The sequence below is a fragment of the Excalfactoria chinensis genome, chromosome 2, assembly GCF_039878825.1.
Source record: "Excalfactoria chinensis isolate bCotChi1 chromosome 2, bCotChi1.hap2, whole genome shotgun sequence".
In the NCBI taxonomy this organism is placed as follows: Eukaryota; Metazoa; Chordata; class Aves; order Galliformes; family Phasianidae; genus Excalfactoria; species Excalfactoria chinensis.
In genome coordinates this window covers 48,710,562-48,726,228 of record NC_092826.1, presented here as the reverse complement: position 1 = coordinate 48,726,228, position 15,667 = coordinate 48,710,562, and the positions used below count along the sequence as shown (strand labels likewise).

General features: G+C 43.0%; 1 protein-coding gene across 3 annotated transcripts in view; it reads right to left on the bottom strand.

Annotated features, from left to right (window-relative positions):
• Positions 1-15,667, bottom strand: part of RALBP1 (ralA binding protein 1) — a 28,118-nt gene that overhangs the window by 1,057 nt on the left and 11,394 nt on the right. For 2 of the 3 annotated variants that reach the window (XM_072329817.1, XM_072329818.1), the window contains exons 2-9: positions 12,174-12,467; positions 6,853-7,311; positions 4,203-4,552; positions 2,782-2,943; positions 2,430-2,561; positions 1,373-1,480; positions 529-650; positions 17-140 (exon numbers count right to left, since the gene is read on the bottom strand). In XM_072329817.1, the coding sequence (XP_072185918.1) occupies positions 17-140; positions 529-650; positions 1,373-1,480; positions 2,430-2,561; positions 2,782-2,943; positions 4,203-4,552; positions 6,853-7,311; positions 12,174-12,417 (1,701 nt within the window). In that variant the 5' untranslated portion in view covers positions 12,418-12,467. Of the gene's footprint in view, positions 1-16; positions 141-528; positions 651-1,372; positions 1,481-2,429; positions 2,562-2,781; positions 2,944-4,202; positions 4,553-6,852; positions 7,312-12,173; positions 12,468-14,614; positions 14,634-15,667 lie in introns of those variants that run through there. The other variant, XM_072329820.1, reaches the window with a different exon arrangement.

The window sequence follows — 15,667 nt, the reverse complement described above, 5'->3', positions numbered from 1 at the left end:
GCTCAAGTTGTCTTACCTCCAGCTCCTCATTCTGCCTCTGCAAATCCTCCAGGATGACCTGCAGCTCCTCCTCATCCTCACTCTCACTTTCACTCTCTGAAGAATACTCCTCTGTTTCACTCCGGCCGTGCTGCTGGCGACTGGGAGAGCAACGACAAGCTGAGATCAACAACACTTGCTCAAGTTTACCAGGACTGAAGCACATAAAGTTTGCTCGTGTTCAACAAATAATCTAAAGTGGCTTTGAAAACAAAATTGGGGTTTGGTTTAATTTAATAAATCCATTATTCCCTATGGGGATGTTTTTTTGTGGAGCGAAGATCCAGCTCCCATTAGATCATAACTTCATTGCTGTACTAACAGAGAATATCCCAGAAGTTGAAAAGATGCTAAGATTTCAATAAAAGGAATCAGCTTGCAAATGTGCTGATGTGCACTGAGTGATCTTTTAAGTGTGGTTTAGTTCTGCTTCTGCTCCCCTGAGCACACGCCTGGCCGGGGAGCTGAGGCAAGCAGTCTCCCTTTTACCTTTGTATTTCAGCTATCTCTGCACGAAGGCGATCGATTTCTTCCTTCTCTGAGGCTATTTGTCTCCGTAGAAACTGCTCCATGGCCAGCAGTTCTTCTTGCTCTGTTAAAATCTCGTTCTCCTGCAACAAGCAATTAGTTCACTTACAGCCTTGGCTTTATGTTCTATTGCAACACGCGCTGAGAACTGCCCTAATGCTGAGCCCTGGGAAGCGGCGATGCTGTTCCCTGAGCTGTTTTCAGAAGTACTTAGTGTGCTTGGTCGGCACAGAGTCAGCAAGACTTCAGCCCAACTCTAGGTTCAAACCCAGCAATGTCTGTTCTGAATCCTCAAGGTGATGCTGTAAATCACGGGGGGAAGCTCTGGGATAAACCAGAGAAGCTACGTTCAAAAACAGGCCTTTGAAGGATTAATAGTGAGAGAAAAGTGCAGCGGAGGAAAGATCAAAGCTATTGAGGCAAGCCGAGGCAGGCATGAATACCAAAAGAGCTGCCTTATTTCCTTTGATCAGCAGGAAAAGAGTTAACAGTCCTAACTCTGGTCAGATGCAGAAGTGCTTTCTAAGCACGGGAATAACAAAGCCCACTTGTTGTTGCTGCAATACCCTCTCTGTGCCTGAACAGCAGCCTGTTCACCTTCAGGCACACTCCTGCAGTCCACGTGCTTTCCTGGCTTTATTTAGTGCTCAAACAAAGCTTTGGATTTTAACAGAGAGAGTGAGAGGCCCATTTAAGCCCCTTCCGTTTTCCATTGCATTAGAAGGAATAAATACATGCTCAATAAGTCTGACAGATGTGGAACACAAAACTACAGCATACAAACCGATACGCGCTTGCCGTCTACCTGTGCAAGTAGAATATTTATAACTTCTTCGTTCTCATTCATTTCTTCTTTGGAAACATCCTCCTTGGAAAGGCTGGCAATTTCTTGCGCAATCTTTGTTTCACACTCCTGCCAGAGGAAGAGCTGGGTCAGAACACACGGTGTTAAGCATGGAGTGGATAGGAGCTCTGTCAAACACTGTTTTAGTCACGCACTGTTTTAAAAACAGCTGGAGGATGAAGGTGCCGCTCCTCAGCTGTTTAGGAATCGAGATGGAAAATAAAAAGCCACACTGAAAAGACTGAAAGGGGGTTTAGTCTAATTCCCCTCCATTCTCACAGTTTGCTTGGAGTCGTACAAATAGGAAGAATTGGGATATCTGCTCCACCTACAGCATCCCAGCCTGGGTACAAGTGTAAAAGACTACACTTATGCTCCAGCAAAGGCTCAAATGATTCATTTCCCACTGAGCCCACAGCACTGTTAAGCCATGCTACACCGCCCCCTCCCCCCACAACTGCCTGGTCCATCTGTGTCTCTCTGTGCACCTTGGGGGATGCTTTCACAATTGTCACAGCTGTATCAACTCACTCATTAATGGCCCGGTTTTCCCTGAAAAAGTAGTTATATTCTTCCACTTTCACAACAAATAATACTGGAAATCTGCAAATTTAACTCTAGAAGGTAACTTTATGTTTCTCTTTAGAATGTGCACGCTAAGACTCACAAAGCAAAGCAAAAGCTCCAGTGCAGACAAGGAAAGCATAATGAAAGGCTCTGATGGCAACCACGCTTTCTAAATCCAACTTACAACCCCCAGAGTACCAACATTCCATACCTGTCACAGTCTGTGAGCATTAGAAGCCCCCAGTCCACAGTTATAGAACCATCTGACATTTATGGTGCTTTCAACTGCTGGGTCAGGCAGTAAGGCTGAATGATGCACCCCATGAAATGGGGACGAGCAGCGAATAACCGATAGTCATGAAACTTGGGCAAGAATTGCTGCAGTTAGAAATGCTCCCAAGTCATTTTCACGTGTGATCTATATTTGGGCAATAAATAGCAAGCTACTCACTTGTCGCTTGGCTTCTCTTAGCTTCCTCTTAAGAGCTGTTAAAATTCTTTGCACCTCCCAGAGTCTCTCTTCTTTGGATAAATCTTTTATCCCCGCCTGCAAGTCTCGGTGTAAACAGTTCAGTAGGAACTCCTAGAAACATTACCAAGGCAATTAGTGTCCTTAGCATGTCAGAGCAGGGGAAATAGTACGGCATTGGCTTCATGACAAAAGGTGTGGAGTTCTGCTTTTCAAAGCACGCGGCGTCCCGCAACAGGACAACTGTGGTATAATTACACTCTTAGGAACGTTTACTGCTGAATTTATCAAATCCAGGCCAAAACCAAACAAAACAAGTGAAGTATTCACCAACCTGTCGCCTGATTTCTTCCTTGATGCTTTCCTGTGTCTCTGGAAGCGCTGGCATAGTCGCCATATTTGACCAACGAAGAGGTTTTGTTACCTGTTTCAGGGTGACATTCCCAAAGAACTCTTGAACATGTGTAAAAAGTACGTACAGGACACGGTTGCTGATCTGAAAGGAAGGGCATGGGAGTGAGAACACTGGTTAAGATGATTTCTTCACACAATCTGCACCTGCGAAGCACAGTATCTTTCTCCAGAAATGCAACAGCCTTCCGTCACTCGCAAATACATAGAATGGTTTGGCTTGGAAGGGACCTTTAAGATCATGTTGTTACAACCCCCTGCTATGGGCAGGGACACCTCCCTCTAAACCAGGTGGCTCAAGGCCACATCCAGCCTGGCCTTCAATGCTTCCAAGGAGGGGCATCCCCAACCTCATGGGACAACCTGTTCCAGTCTCTCACTACCCTCACAGCAAATTATTTCTTCCTAATCTCTAGTCTGAATCTACCCTCTTCCAGTTTAAAGCCATTTCCCCCCATCCTGTCACTACCTGCCCTTATAAAACGTCCCCTCCGCAACTTTCCTGTAGGTCCCCTTCAGGTAGTGGAAGGCCGCTATAAGGTCCCCCCAGAGCCTTCTTTTCCCCAGGCTGAAGAGCCCCAACTCTCTGTCTGTCCTCACAGGGGAAGTGCTCCAGCTCTCTGATCACCTCTTTCTTTTTGCTCATGCAAAGGTGGAAGTGATAGCAGTAGGTAAGCAGGAGCACCAAACATACTGTGCTATGGATGGGCTGCCTTCTCTCTCCTCCCAAAACTTCAGTATTTTCACCAACTTCTCTCTCAGATTTAAAACAGTTAAAAAAAAAAAAATGGCTTGAAAGGAGCCGTTACTGTATTCCTTGCTTTAAAATGAGACAGAAGCAAATATTTATTCGGATGCTGTGTCTTCCATTAACATTTAATAACACATCCTGAAAGAAGAATTGGAAGTCTGTATACCCAAGGCATCAGTGCACCAAAGATGTTTGCAGCACAGGGTTCAGTGGCTTGATAGTAAAATTAAGCAACAGAATAGTCTTCACTGAGTCATCACTGCGTCAGAAACACAGAAATTCTACATCTGCTTGAATTAGCAGATGAATTCAATGTTGAATTACTTGTGCTCACAGAGTATAAAAAGCCCAGTCAGCAATCTTTGCGGTGTTTTCATAACAGCAGATACCAGACTCGTGCTATGCAAGCTCACCTTCAGAAAGCCTTCCCCTCCCCTACTTTCTGTGCATTTCATGTTCCCAAACTATAAAGAAGAGCTTTAATTCAGCTTAATTGTATCAGACAGCACCTGGTTCACACCTGCAAGAGAACTCCTACAAAGAAACCTTTCTTGTGCTGACACCCTGCTCTAGCACCTGTGTGAGGCACATACCTGGACAGTAGGGCTGAGCACTATAGAAATATTCTGGATGTTCATTTTTGTTTCCAGTTCCTTTGCGATAACGTGGTCCATGTGCACAATGAGCCAAGAAATGAGGAGATGGTTACACTCCGGCAGCTCTTTAAGCAGCCTCTGGCACTCCTGGACTTTCTCAGCTTCTGTGTTCTTTCCACAAGCATCTTCAAAGCGGGGCATTAGCTCTTTGGTAAGCAAGTTTTCAGGCAGTTCACGTAGGTACTGCTTCAGCAAGCTGGCTACTGTATTGGGCTCATATTCTTCCAGGTTGGGAGATTCTTCTCGGTCATAGGCTGCTTTGAGCTCATCAACTTTTGACTTTATTCCTGAAAATATTTATATAAAGAATTAAGACAATTCTTCAGCTCTATGTAGATAATAGTTGTAATACTCTTATTTATTTATTTTTGAGAAGCTCTTCTCCTTACAAATTAAACTAATTGAAGAATACCTTTTAAGGATTATTCACATGTGACAAAGTTAAAACTGCAACTCAGGATTAACTTGGTCACTGTATTTAAAAGCACTGACCTCTGCTGTGAGGCCAAAACCCTGCACTAATGACGTTCCAAATCAGCTGGGCTCAGCAGTTCTCTTACATGGAGGAATATGAAATAGGTGAGGAATGAGAGAGTCATGTAAGACCAATTGTTTCAGAGAATCATAGAATGGTTTGGGTTAGAAGAGACCTCAAGGATCATCAAGTTCCAACCCCCCTGCCACAAGCAAGGCCTGCCAACCTCCAGATGTGGCACTAGACCAAATTGCCCAGGACTCCATCTAACCTGGTCATGAACACCTCCAGACACAGAGCATCCGAAGCCTCTCTGGGTATCCTGTGCCAGCACCTCATCACTCAAAGTAAAGAGCTTCTGCCTGACATCCAGTCTAAACCTTCACTCCTTGAGTTTAAAACCATTCCTCCTCGTCCTATCACTGTCTACCCTTGTAAAAAGGTGATTCCCCTTGTTGTTTCTCTCCATTTAATTTCTCCCAAGTCGTTCCATAACAGCCCTCAACCAAACAGCAAATACGTCCTTATCAACTCCAATACTGTGCAAGAAATTCTACACGTGAGCCTTCCTCTGTGAAACCAAGCCCACACGGTTTAGTTTTCAGGTCTCCAGCTGGAGGAATCTCACACAGCATTTTGGTTTGAGGCAACATATGAATAAACGGGTAAGTTCTTTACTAGGAGAGTGGTTAGGTCCTGGAACAGGCTGCCCAGGGAGGTTGTGGATGCCCCATCCTTGTAGGTGTTCAAGGCCAGGTTGGATGGGGCCCTGGGCAACCTGATCTAGTAAATGTGGAAGTTTGGTGGCCCTGCCAGGCAGGGGGGTTGGAACTTCATGATCCTTGAGGCCCCTTCCAAGCCGGGTCATTCTGTGATTCTGTGTGTGAAACAGGTGTTCACGTAATTATTCAGACTTGCCAGTGTTTTTTGCACAGTGTTTTTACAACTCAGTGACATTCAGATCTTCCTTAAGTCAGAAAAGTTTCTTTTCTTAAAGCTCAAATACCCATTTGACTTTCACTGACTTACTGCACTGCCACAGCTTGGCTCTGGTCCAATAAAAAAAGCTGGGTGCACCCAGCCCACAGTAAATGCCAGCTAAAATGTGCTCTATTTCATGTCCTGATAAGCTACTCATCACAAGTGCCGGTACAGTGCTAGGCCATTGTCGTTCAGAGCCCTCAATTTAAGTACTCTTGTGCACACCAGAGGGTGCTATTGCACTGGAGAACACCTGGATGGTACAAACACCAAGAACACCTTATGGAAAACAAACCCCCTATGAACATTCCCAACTCAGCCTGCCCTGAAAAAAAATGTACTGCCAGAATGGTCTCACGGGTGAGACTAAGAAACTGCTGAGCATCCCTACCAAGTACTATGCAGACCATCAGCATAAGGACAGCTTAATGAAGACGTTAGCAATTGTTTGATCACTGCTCTGCAGCACTGGCAATAACTTGTTCCGAGTGCTTTCCCCCAAGTTCCTTTTCTCACTTGTTTCTGCTCCCTTGAAGGTGCACACAGAAACACTCGCTTGGGTTTCACTGCAAAGAGTTCACAAAGGGATTGTTTTGTTTAACACAGCTACAAACCACGCTGCTTTATGTAAGCAGGTGTTACACAACTACTGTGGTTAATGACCCTGCTGTGGCTAGGCTTAAATGTGAAACTTGCATTTTCTGCTTATTAGTGACTTTGCCCAAACAAAAGAAGCTTTTAAAAAGAAAATTATACACAGGAAGAAGCAACAGTGAGAAGCTTAAGTTGTAAAATGGTTATTTCTCATCCTTGCTTTTCCCAGCATAGCATTTCTCATGCAGAAGTAATAAAAATAAGAATACAAGCTTGCCAATGCAGCACATTTTATTCATACTCACCATCACCCTATCACAACAGGTCTAATTAGATATATTTTTACCGCCTTTAAGCAGTACCATGACATGAGCAACCTTTCTGGTATTTCAGGGTTTGCTTAGCTTTAGCTACCTGATTATCTTGCCAACAATTAAAATCAAAGCAGCTCTAAAAAGCATCTCTAGGTGTTTAAAGACGTAAATCAATATGACAAGTGCAAAATAAAGAACCTGTCCACCGGTACACTCAGAATACCTGAAACTCTGTAGATGCCTTCACACTTCATGCCATACTTCTCTACGTAATCTATACATTCACGGAAAACTGCAGGCAGGCGGATGCCGTCATACATCATGGTCCTGTCTACTGCGTCAGACAACGGAATGCCAAACACGGGTCTGTGACTTGGAACATCCACTTGAGGTATCTCTGGCTCTTGAATTGGCTTTTTCTTTTTCTTCTTCTCTTTCCACTGTTTTACAACATCTGCCGCAGTTAAGTCTTTTGACTTCTTCTCTTTGTGTTTGTCTTCCTTATGCTTGTCTTCCTTGTGTTTTTCATCTTTGGGTTTCTCTTTTATTTTAAAATCCTTTTCCTTTTTTTTGGAAAAGCTGGGTTTCTTGAAGACATGTATTCCCTTGGACCGCTTCAACTTGGAAGGGCTTTCAGCTTCATCGCCGGAACTGTCCTCTTGGAAGGCAGCATAACCTTCCGCTAGGAAGCAAAGGAGGAAAAAGCAAGAGGACAACTGTAAGTTGGTTTGCTTGGTAGATAATCAACTGGGAGAGAAAGGGTAATATCTAAGGAGGAGAGAGAAGTTACATGGGTAAAACATAGTGCCTGCCTCACTCTTCTGAAGACTTTTTATAGTTATTACACAAAGAAGTGGACAAAGACTAAATCGAGGTTGCAACAGTCACATCAAAGATAAGCCGCACTGCTCCTGCGTGATCTAAACAATTAATACTTTACATACTTACTCATAATTGCAATGTCCATCTTTTGTGCTAGTTTCCCATTTAATAGTCAAGGAAACGCAAAATAAAAAGAACCGTCTCACAACTTCTCTATGTTCCTGCAATCAACAGTATAAGAGTCATTAAGGATCATCTACTACATACACATAAGCCTAAAAAAAACCCTGATGAAAAACAAACAAAACTTCAGCCACTGAACTCTCCGACCCCATTCCAAAATGTTACCAATTCTAAGACGAGTATGAAGTTAGTAAAATTGCAGTCTCAAACGAAATGTCAAAGAAAAAAAAGTCCAAGCAAACTTACTTTTCCATTGGAAGAATAAAACAACTCCAGTAACACCACCACTATATCTGTCAGTGAAATCCTATTTTTGCCTTAAAACATGTATGGGACATCTTCAAACGAGTCCATGGCACAGCGCGCTGTTTCAGCACCAACACACCAAGTGTCCTTTAAAGCATCGGCACCAGCACTTTCATTTAGCTACGCCTCCACAGTGACCCTGCCTATCCTTCAGGCAACAACAAGGTAGATTACAAAAGAACAACCAAGCAACAAAAAACTCCACTAACTAAACAAAAAACTCACAACCAAAACCAACAACACAGAAACCAACGCAACTTCCAAGTCAGTTAACTGCGATTTTACATGCACTGTGGCCCAAAGAAAGCAAGCCTGAAACCTGTTCAACAAAGAAGGCATTTCTCCTGACATCTGCACCACCTAGGTCCCCCAACACAGTGGAAGATAAGTTCTTGCTTCAGTGTGATACCCCTGTCATACAGATGCCTTGACACTCTTGCACCACCTGTAGACCATGCCTCTGTCTGAGCAAAGCCAAGTGCTGTTTCTGAGTGAACAGACCTATAGTTGGTGGAAAATGACTGTCTTCCTTAAGTGACAGGAGAAAGCCTAATGGAAAAATGAGAGGCTGTATGTCTGCAGGTGAGACACCTTTTGTGCAAAAGAACCTGAAGATATTCAAAACGGTCTTCATTCTCCTGTTCTAAAAGCTGCAGTTTCTCAGCAGAATGTCAATACATTCAAAGAGCTGTCTATATTTGAAGCCTTCTTGTCTGCTTTGCAAGTAATAGTTAAAAATATGAAATTTATTAAAATGCAAGACTACAATCAAATAACTACAATCCCTTGACCAGCTTTTCCCATTGTGGACTCTTCCCTAGGACTACCAAACACATATTCCATGGAAGAAAGGAGAAAGACCAACTGGAGAGCGACCAGCAACCAGCTCTTATCCTCCCTGTTTACTGACTATATCATTGCTCACTCTTCTTGTAAACTAGAAATGAGAATGGGTAGGGAAATCTGCAATGTATAAGCTAAGGATACAGTTCTGAGATAAGGACATAGCTGACGTATCAGCGGCAGGACAAAGCAGGACACCTCAGCACCACTTTCTGTCAGAACGAGATGGGGCTGGCACAGATTTAAGATGGGGTTCCCAGATGTCATGCCTGAGCAGAATGCTAAATCTTCACCAAACAGAGCCCAGAACAATCTGTCCTCAACACTTCCAACTGGGTGGCTGTCACAGTTCCCCATCTAACACAGCAGGGCTCCTCCCAACACACGTACCATGCCCAGTGTCAACTCACACAGTGCCAGTCAGTACAAGAAGCCTGCACTTGGAGGCTGACTCCAGCAATAAGCAAAGTACCTATGTCGCATTTCAACACTCGATGTTGCAAAACAAATTCTTAATGCTCTTCAAGGCCTTCAGTAACACCGGCAACAGCATGTTACTGAAACTGGTATTTCTTGACTTCATGAGAAGACATGAAGCAGCAAGTCACGGACAAAACCAGCCTACTTTGTCTCAGCAACACAAGTTGATAACTGTATACTAATTAGAGATTCACAGAGAATCTCTTACCTGTACCACAAGGGAGTTTCTATGTCTTCCTAATTTTATTTAGAAGTAACTGTACTTCTGGTAATAATATTACAGTATCTCTTTCACCAGGGACAAAATAAATCTAAATATAAGCAACCCGAATCCATACAGAAGAAAAATAATTGAAAGCTCTTGATAAATCAGATAATTTTAAATGTGGAAAGTTACATTACATCACAGAATAACCCAACTGGGAAGGGACACACAAGGGTTGAGCACAACTTCCAGCTCCACAAAGGACCACTCAGAACTGTTCTCCAAACACTCCTTGAACTCTGGCACTCGGGGCCGTGCCCACAGCCCTGTGCATCCTGTTCCATGCCCACTGCCCTGTGGTGCAGCACCTGTCCCCAGCCCCCAGCTGCCCCTCCCCTGGCACAGCTCCATGCTGTTCTCTCAGGCCCTGTCGCTGTCACACAGAGCAGGCCCCTCTGCCCCAAAAGCTGCCCAATAGCTCCTCCCAGTTTACTGCAGTCCACAAACTTACCTAAGGTGCAGAACTTCAAAGCATATAAGTAACTGATGAAAATGTTAAAAGAGAACTGGCTCTGAAATGGAGCCCTGCAGAACCCCACTAGTGACTGCCTGCCAGCCTGATGTAACCCCATTTACTATAACCCTCCAAGCCCAACTTGAGAGTTAGCTGGGAGTTTATCATTACTGCAGTCATAGTCCTCCAGCTCAGGGCTCTGGGGGTCCCACAGAGTCCCATCATTAGTGTTTAAGACAAGTGAAGGTGTTAAATGTTCCTCACTGAAGTGATCAATTGCATTTATTTAAATGCCAAATTACATAACTGTAGCAGGTTGTGTACTGTCCAAAAAAAACCAAAACAGGTCGTCAGAAAAGCTACCAGATAGCCCCGTTCAATTATGTAAGTAGAATGTTCTGGGTATATTTGCAGTAATTACCATGTTTGGATTGTACGAGAGATACCAGAAGCTTTGTATTCAACTCAGTCCTACATCTGACTGGCAATTACATGACATGCGTACAATAGGGTTAGGGTGTGCTGAATGCTTTTTATGTTACAGCTGCAAGAGAAGACACGACTCTTCCTACATTATGCATCTCTGTTGCTTCCATGATGCTTAATCTTTAAACTTCTCTAACAAAAACTGCTTTGCATCAGCTGTACAATGTGTTATAATCTCTTGTGGAAGAGAGCAGTTACATTGCTAGCAGTGTACGGATCTGCACGTACTTGCTGAAATAGCATTTTCCCTCTTCAGCCTTCAGTCTGACTACTGCCATGAGACACACAAATTACACCACAAAGAAAGACACACTGTATATAAAGCTGATCTCTCACAATTCTAAATTCAGAGGCATAAATTCAGAGGCAGAAGGGCAGTGTTGCAGCACTGCATTGCAAAAGCTGATTTGCAAAGAGGAAAAAAGCCCAAAAGATAATGGCTTTAGTTTAGACCCAACTAATACAGAATTTACCATAGAACCGTGGAATGGCCTGGGTTGAAAAGGACCTTAAAGATCATGTAGTTTCAACCCCCCTGCCATGGGCAGGGTCGCCAACCAGGCTGCCCAGAGAATCAGTAATTCAGTATTAGTATTAGGCTAATATTATTTACAAGAGAAAAAACAAGGTGTCAGCTTTCTTAAAACATATAGAAACTTTGGTTGTTATTTTTAACTGTCTGATAATACGGTTTTGAGTTTCTGTACCCTTTAGAAGGCACAGGCCTTCTAAACTGTGGTAGAAGCAACAATTCCTTCAATCCAGGAAATTGGCTTGATTAAAAGTAATGCAGCAGCTGCAAATTCTTAACGAGTAATTATTTGAATGTGTGCGTGCTTATTACAAACGGTCATCATATTCTTTCCAAAATGCCATAGCAATAATAATACTAACTGTGGGCTGTCTCACTGGCTCTGGTATTCCAAGTTCCACTTCTAGGAATTAGTGAGGAACAAGGGCAGCCACGACATCCAGCATTTGGGCCATGTGCAAAGGTGATGGAAAACATGGGAAAATATTGCGAAGCTTTGTCAAGAAACCAAACAACTCAATTGGGTGGGCTGTGATACTCAGGTTCTAAAGGGTTGGAATTGGATTGGAGAAAACTGCAGGACGAGACTAAACTAAGAAGCTAATGAAAAAAGGATGCAGCTTATTAGTCTTCAATGAGTGGAACAGTGTGCATCCGAAAGCTTGAAATCATAAGTACTAACAAACATTGAATACACAAGGCATGGAAAAGTTAAATGTTGTTTAAACCAACTCTTTCAAATGTCAAAATGTACAATTCAGGTCAAACTTAGAGCTTCACTTTAGCTAGTGTCTCAGCTAAGATTTCAAATAGCATCTATTTGGAAATATACTTGGAAATCTCCACTCAGGATCTGAACTGATAATGATATAAGACTATCATGCCAGGTAATTACCAACACTTTGCTAAAGGCTTTACATTAACATGTTTATCAGCAATTCTGGGCATGAGCTTGGTGCCTGTACAACAAAACAAAAAGGTCCTTTTCATGAAGAGAAAACAGGTATTGCACAAAGTGTGCTTGTGTAAGTTCACTTCCTTCACACCTAAACAGGTTTAAAGAGAAAGAAATCACAACAGAAACAGAAAAACCAACACTGGGAATACCAGGCAATTTTGAGAAAGCAAAACAGAAAAAGGACTTGAGCATGAAATAAGAAGTCACCCACTCACTTCTTTTTTCTTTCTTTTTAAATTTTCCTTTCTTCTTCCCATGCTCCTTTTCATCATCTGATACTATATCTGGAGGCTCATGCAGGCTGTCATGAGGTGGCGAAGGCTCACCAGTACGGTACAACCCAGGGAATTTTGTAGGGCTGATCTCTTCAGAGCTGGGAGTCCGAGCGAGACCCCCACTGTGTTCTACCCGACGGTGTTCACTGGGGCTGCTGGTGGGAGGCAGGAAGCACTCGGTCATTCTGATTCCCTGATATCAAAGTGAAATCTTCTGCTACCTGTCCATCACACCTGTAGCAGGGGGAAAAAAATAAAAGAATGATCAAAAAAATGTGAAGTCATTTTCAAAGCATTTTGTTTAGAGCTCTACCTTGAAAATGTAACAAATATCAGTGCCTTTTACAAGGAATGCTCCACCTGATGCCATGAGGCGATAATAAAACAGAGCAGGCCCTAAGCTTAGTGCTCGTAGAATTTAGCCATTAGCTGCCAAGCCATGCTAACACAATAGGAGAGCTGTTATTTCAGCCAGCTTTGCTTTACACCACACCAAACATTAGATATTAAGTATCAGAATATATGTTTCACGTTCAAAGTAATTCTTACAAAATTCAGAGGCAGTTTACATGTTACGCATACCGCTGCTCACTGTGAAACAGCTAACTTTACATCTCTGAAATATAATAGGATTGTTTGGAAGCTCAGAGTGTCTGTGAGGACTGCATTTGCACCAACTACCACTTTCATCTTTCTCAAGCATGTTTTATAGATGCAAATAAGAACTTGCCTAACCCGTTGCAGCAAGAAAGGGAGAAAAAAAAAATAGAGTTCTGAAATCAAATCTATCTTCTAATTATGTTAATATAAAGAAGGTAGAACAAGTATAATTGGTTTTTTCCTGGTATGCAGCAATCACAAGTTCACTTTTGAAGAGGCTACACCAGATTCTCTGCACCCAGATCCTTCTGTGCTGTTTCATAGGGAGCCCTGGTAAAATTAAAGCTAAGATGACAGAAGCCAATATGTAAATTCCCAGTAATGGAACTCATAAGTAAAGAGCAATTCCTAATGTAGGTGAATTTCAGGAATTCCATGGGACGAGCTATGCCATATGGAATGTCAGCTTTCTGAACTTGGTTCTTTGTATGTGAACGCCCATAGAACTCTACCCAGAGCAAGGAGCTGCACTGCCATGATCTTTGTGGGTGCCAGAGTGCCTTACAGTTCTGTGAAAAGAGAGTAAACCCCAAGGACAGAAAACAGCCATTTCCTATACCTGCTAATACACTTGGATGGCGGGATCAAGTCGCAGTTACATGCTAACTTGAACTTTAATCCAACGTAAGTCTCTGCTGCCTTGCTGCAGCTTAAAAGCCTGCCATATCTACTGTAAGACAAATAGAAGGGAAAGCAACCATTTTTAAAGCTGCCAGCTCCATAACCTGCTCGTCTGTGCAGCCATGCAAAGTGTCCTGGCAACCACAAAGAAGACAAATTCAGAAGGAGGTGCTCTGCAGACAAAGGGATCAAGGTGACTGTGTAGCCATTGCCTCAAAAAACAGAATTAAACACGTTAAGATTCCACAGAAACGCCACATCAGACCCATCTCCATGAGAACTATATCACTGTAACAACGTACACAGACACAAAGGGCTCAGGCTTCTACACTAGCCATTAGACTCCGTTCCTCCTATTCCTGCAGACATGCTGAGCAAACAACAGTGAACACTTAGCTAAGAAAGGCAAACAATCAGGGATACCCAGTATTTTATAAAACCCATAATAAGGGAAACAGGATACCTACTGGCTAAGCAGGAACTCCTGACACATCATCATCAAACACACCAGCCTAACTTGTAGCAGAAAGCCTCTTTTAAAGAGAAGAGCATTAACACGAGACAGAGCCTTTTTCTTTTTTGTCATGTTTCTTGGGTATTTTCATATTTTTCATGGATACTGAATATTGCATTGCTGTACTAAGTTGATGCTGTGTTTAATGAGTAGCATGTAAGAATACATTTTTAGCCTCGACAGCTTCAGACTTAGAGATACCAAAAGACCTTCACCTACAGAAGCACATTCAGTACTACCAGCATCACAGACGGGCAATACTGTTGCATCTCATTTGAGTATCAAGATCAGTTAAATCTGTTTACATCACCTGTTTTAAACAAAACAATGCAAAACAAAAAACCGTACAAGCCCAAAACCAGAGATGAAAGAAGTCCTGCCAAAATCAATTAGAAGATGTTACCAGTGGACAGAGCTTCGACAGCAGCTCAGGGACACACACCAGAAATGCGTATTTTGTAGCAAATAGGGTGGGCCACATTTACAAACCGGTCTGTGCTCAACCTGGGCAAGAGTGGTACAAAGAGTCCCTGTTCAGTGCAGGGGAGCTGGATGTGGCCATCTGTAAAGGTCCTTTCCAACTTACATGATTCTGTGACTGAGGGTGAGGACAACATCCCTGTTAAGGGCACACACAGCAACCTGGAAAACACATCAGAATTAGTGCATCTGTTACACAGCGCTCTGCAGTTGTGTCTTCCTCAGCTGCTCAGCTCCCGGGGGCTTATTTACAGATCAGCAGAATATGGACAAGCATAATATGGAATGGGATTTTGCCAGGCTAATAATCTCGATGCATCCAGCTGAGTGGCTCTTGTTGTTGCTTTTCAATTGTTTCTAAAGCCTCTTCCTTCGCTCGTCTGCATGCAGACCAGAGTGAAAAATTAATCACACACGAAGATAAAGTACCTCACTGCAGGAGTTCACCCACAGAGTGCTTATGGAAATTAACAGTTGCTCAGATAAGAACTAAGACAGGGCACAGTAAGGCACGGGATTAAGATAAGAAACAAAGCAGTCAGGAGATCTTTTAGATGGTTCATTCTTTAATTCAGCTAATGTAGAGACACTAAGAAAAAAATAACAACATCTATTTGTAAATGCAAAATTACGATGCACCTATGTTTGTTTTGTATGTCTTGTTTGTGTTACAGCCCTAAGAAATCATTACTCTCATATACCATCACTTCTGAGGTCTTGAAATAAAGGAGAAACTCCATTGCGCTCAAATTATACCACAGTTTATCAGAAGCAGAGCCTCAGGCCTACCACAAACATCTCTTTCACCCTTACTAATGGATGTTCATGTAGTATTTCCGCACCAATCTGTGCCTCTCCTCTGGCTTTTACAAATATTTGCTGACAGCAAGACATGGCGTGCTTGAAAAACCACGGCTCCTCTCCACTCTTTGAAAAGGAATGCTCCTAATGGGCCGAGTATTCTGCCAAGCTCTCTCTCACACCTGACCCCTTCTTCCCAGTCTGGCCCTGCCGCTCTTTGCTTCCAGTTGCTTCTTTCCTCAGCCAATCACAAAGTTTAACAGCCCGCTGCTGACACGTTAACACCCCTTCTCCTTCCCCCACCCCAAGTGCAGTAGGTCAGTGTCACAAGACCCTTCTGTAGCATAGTTCAGCTACG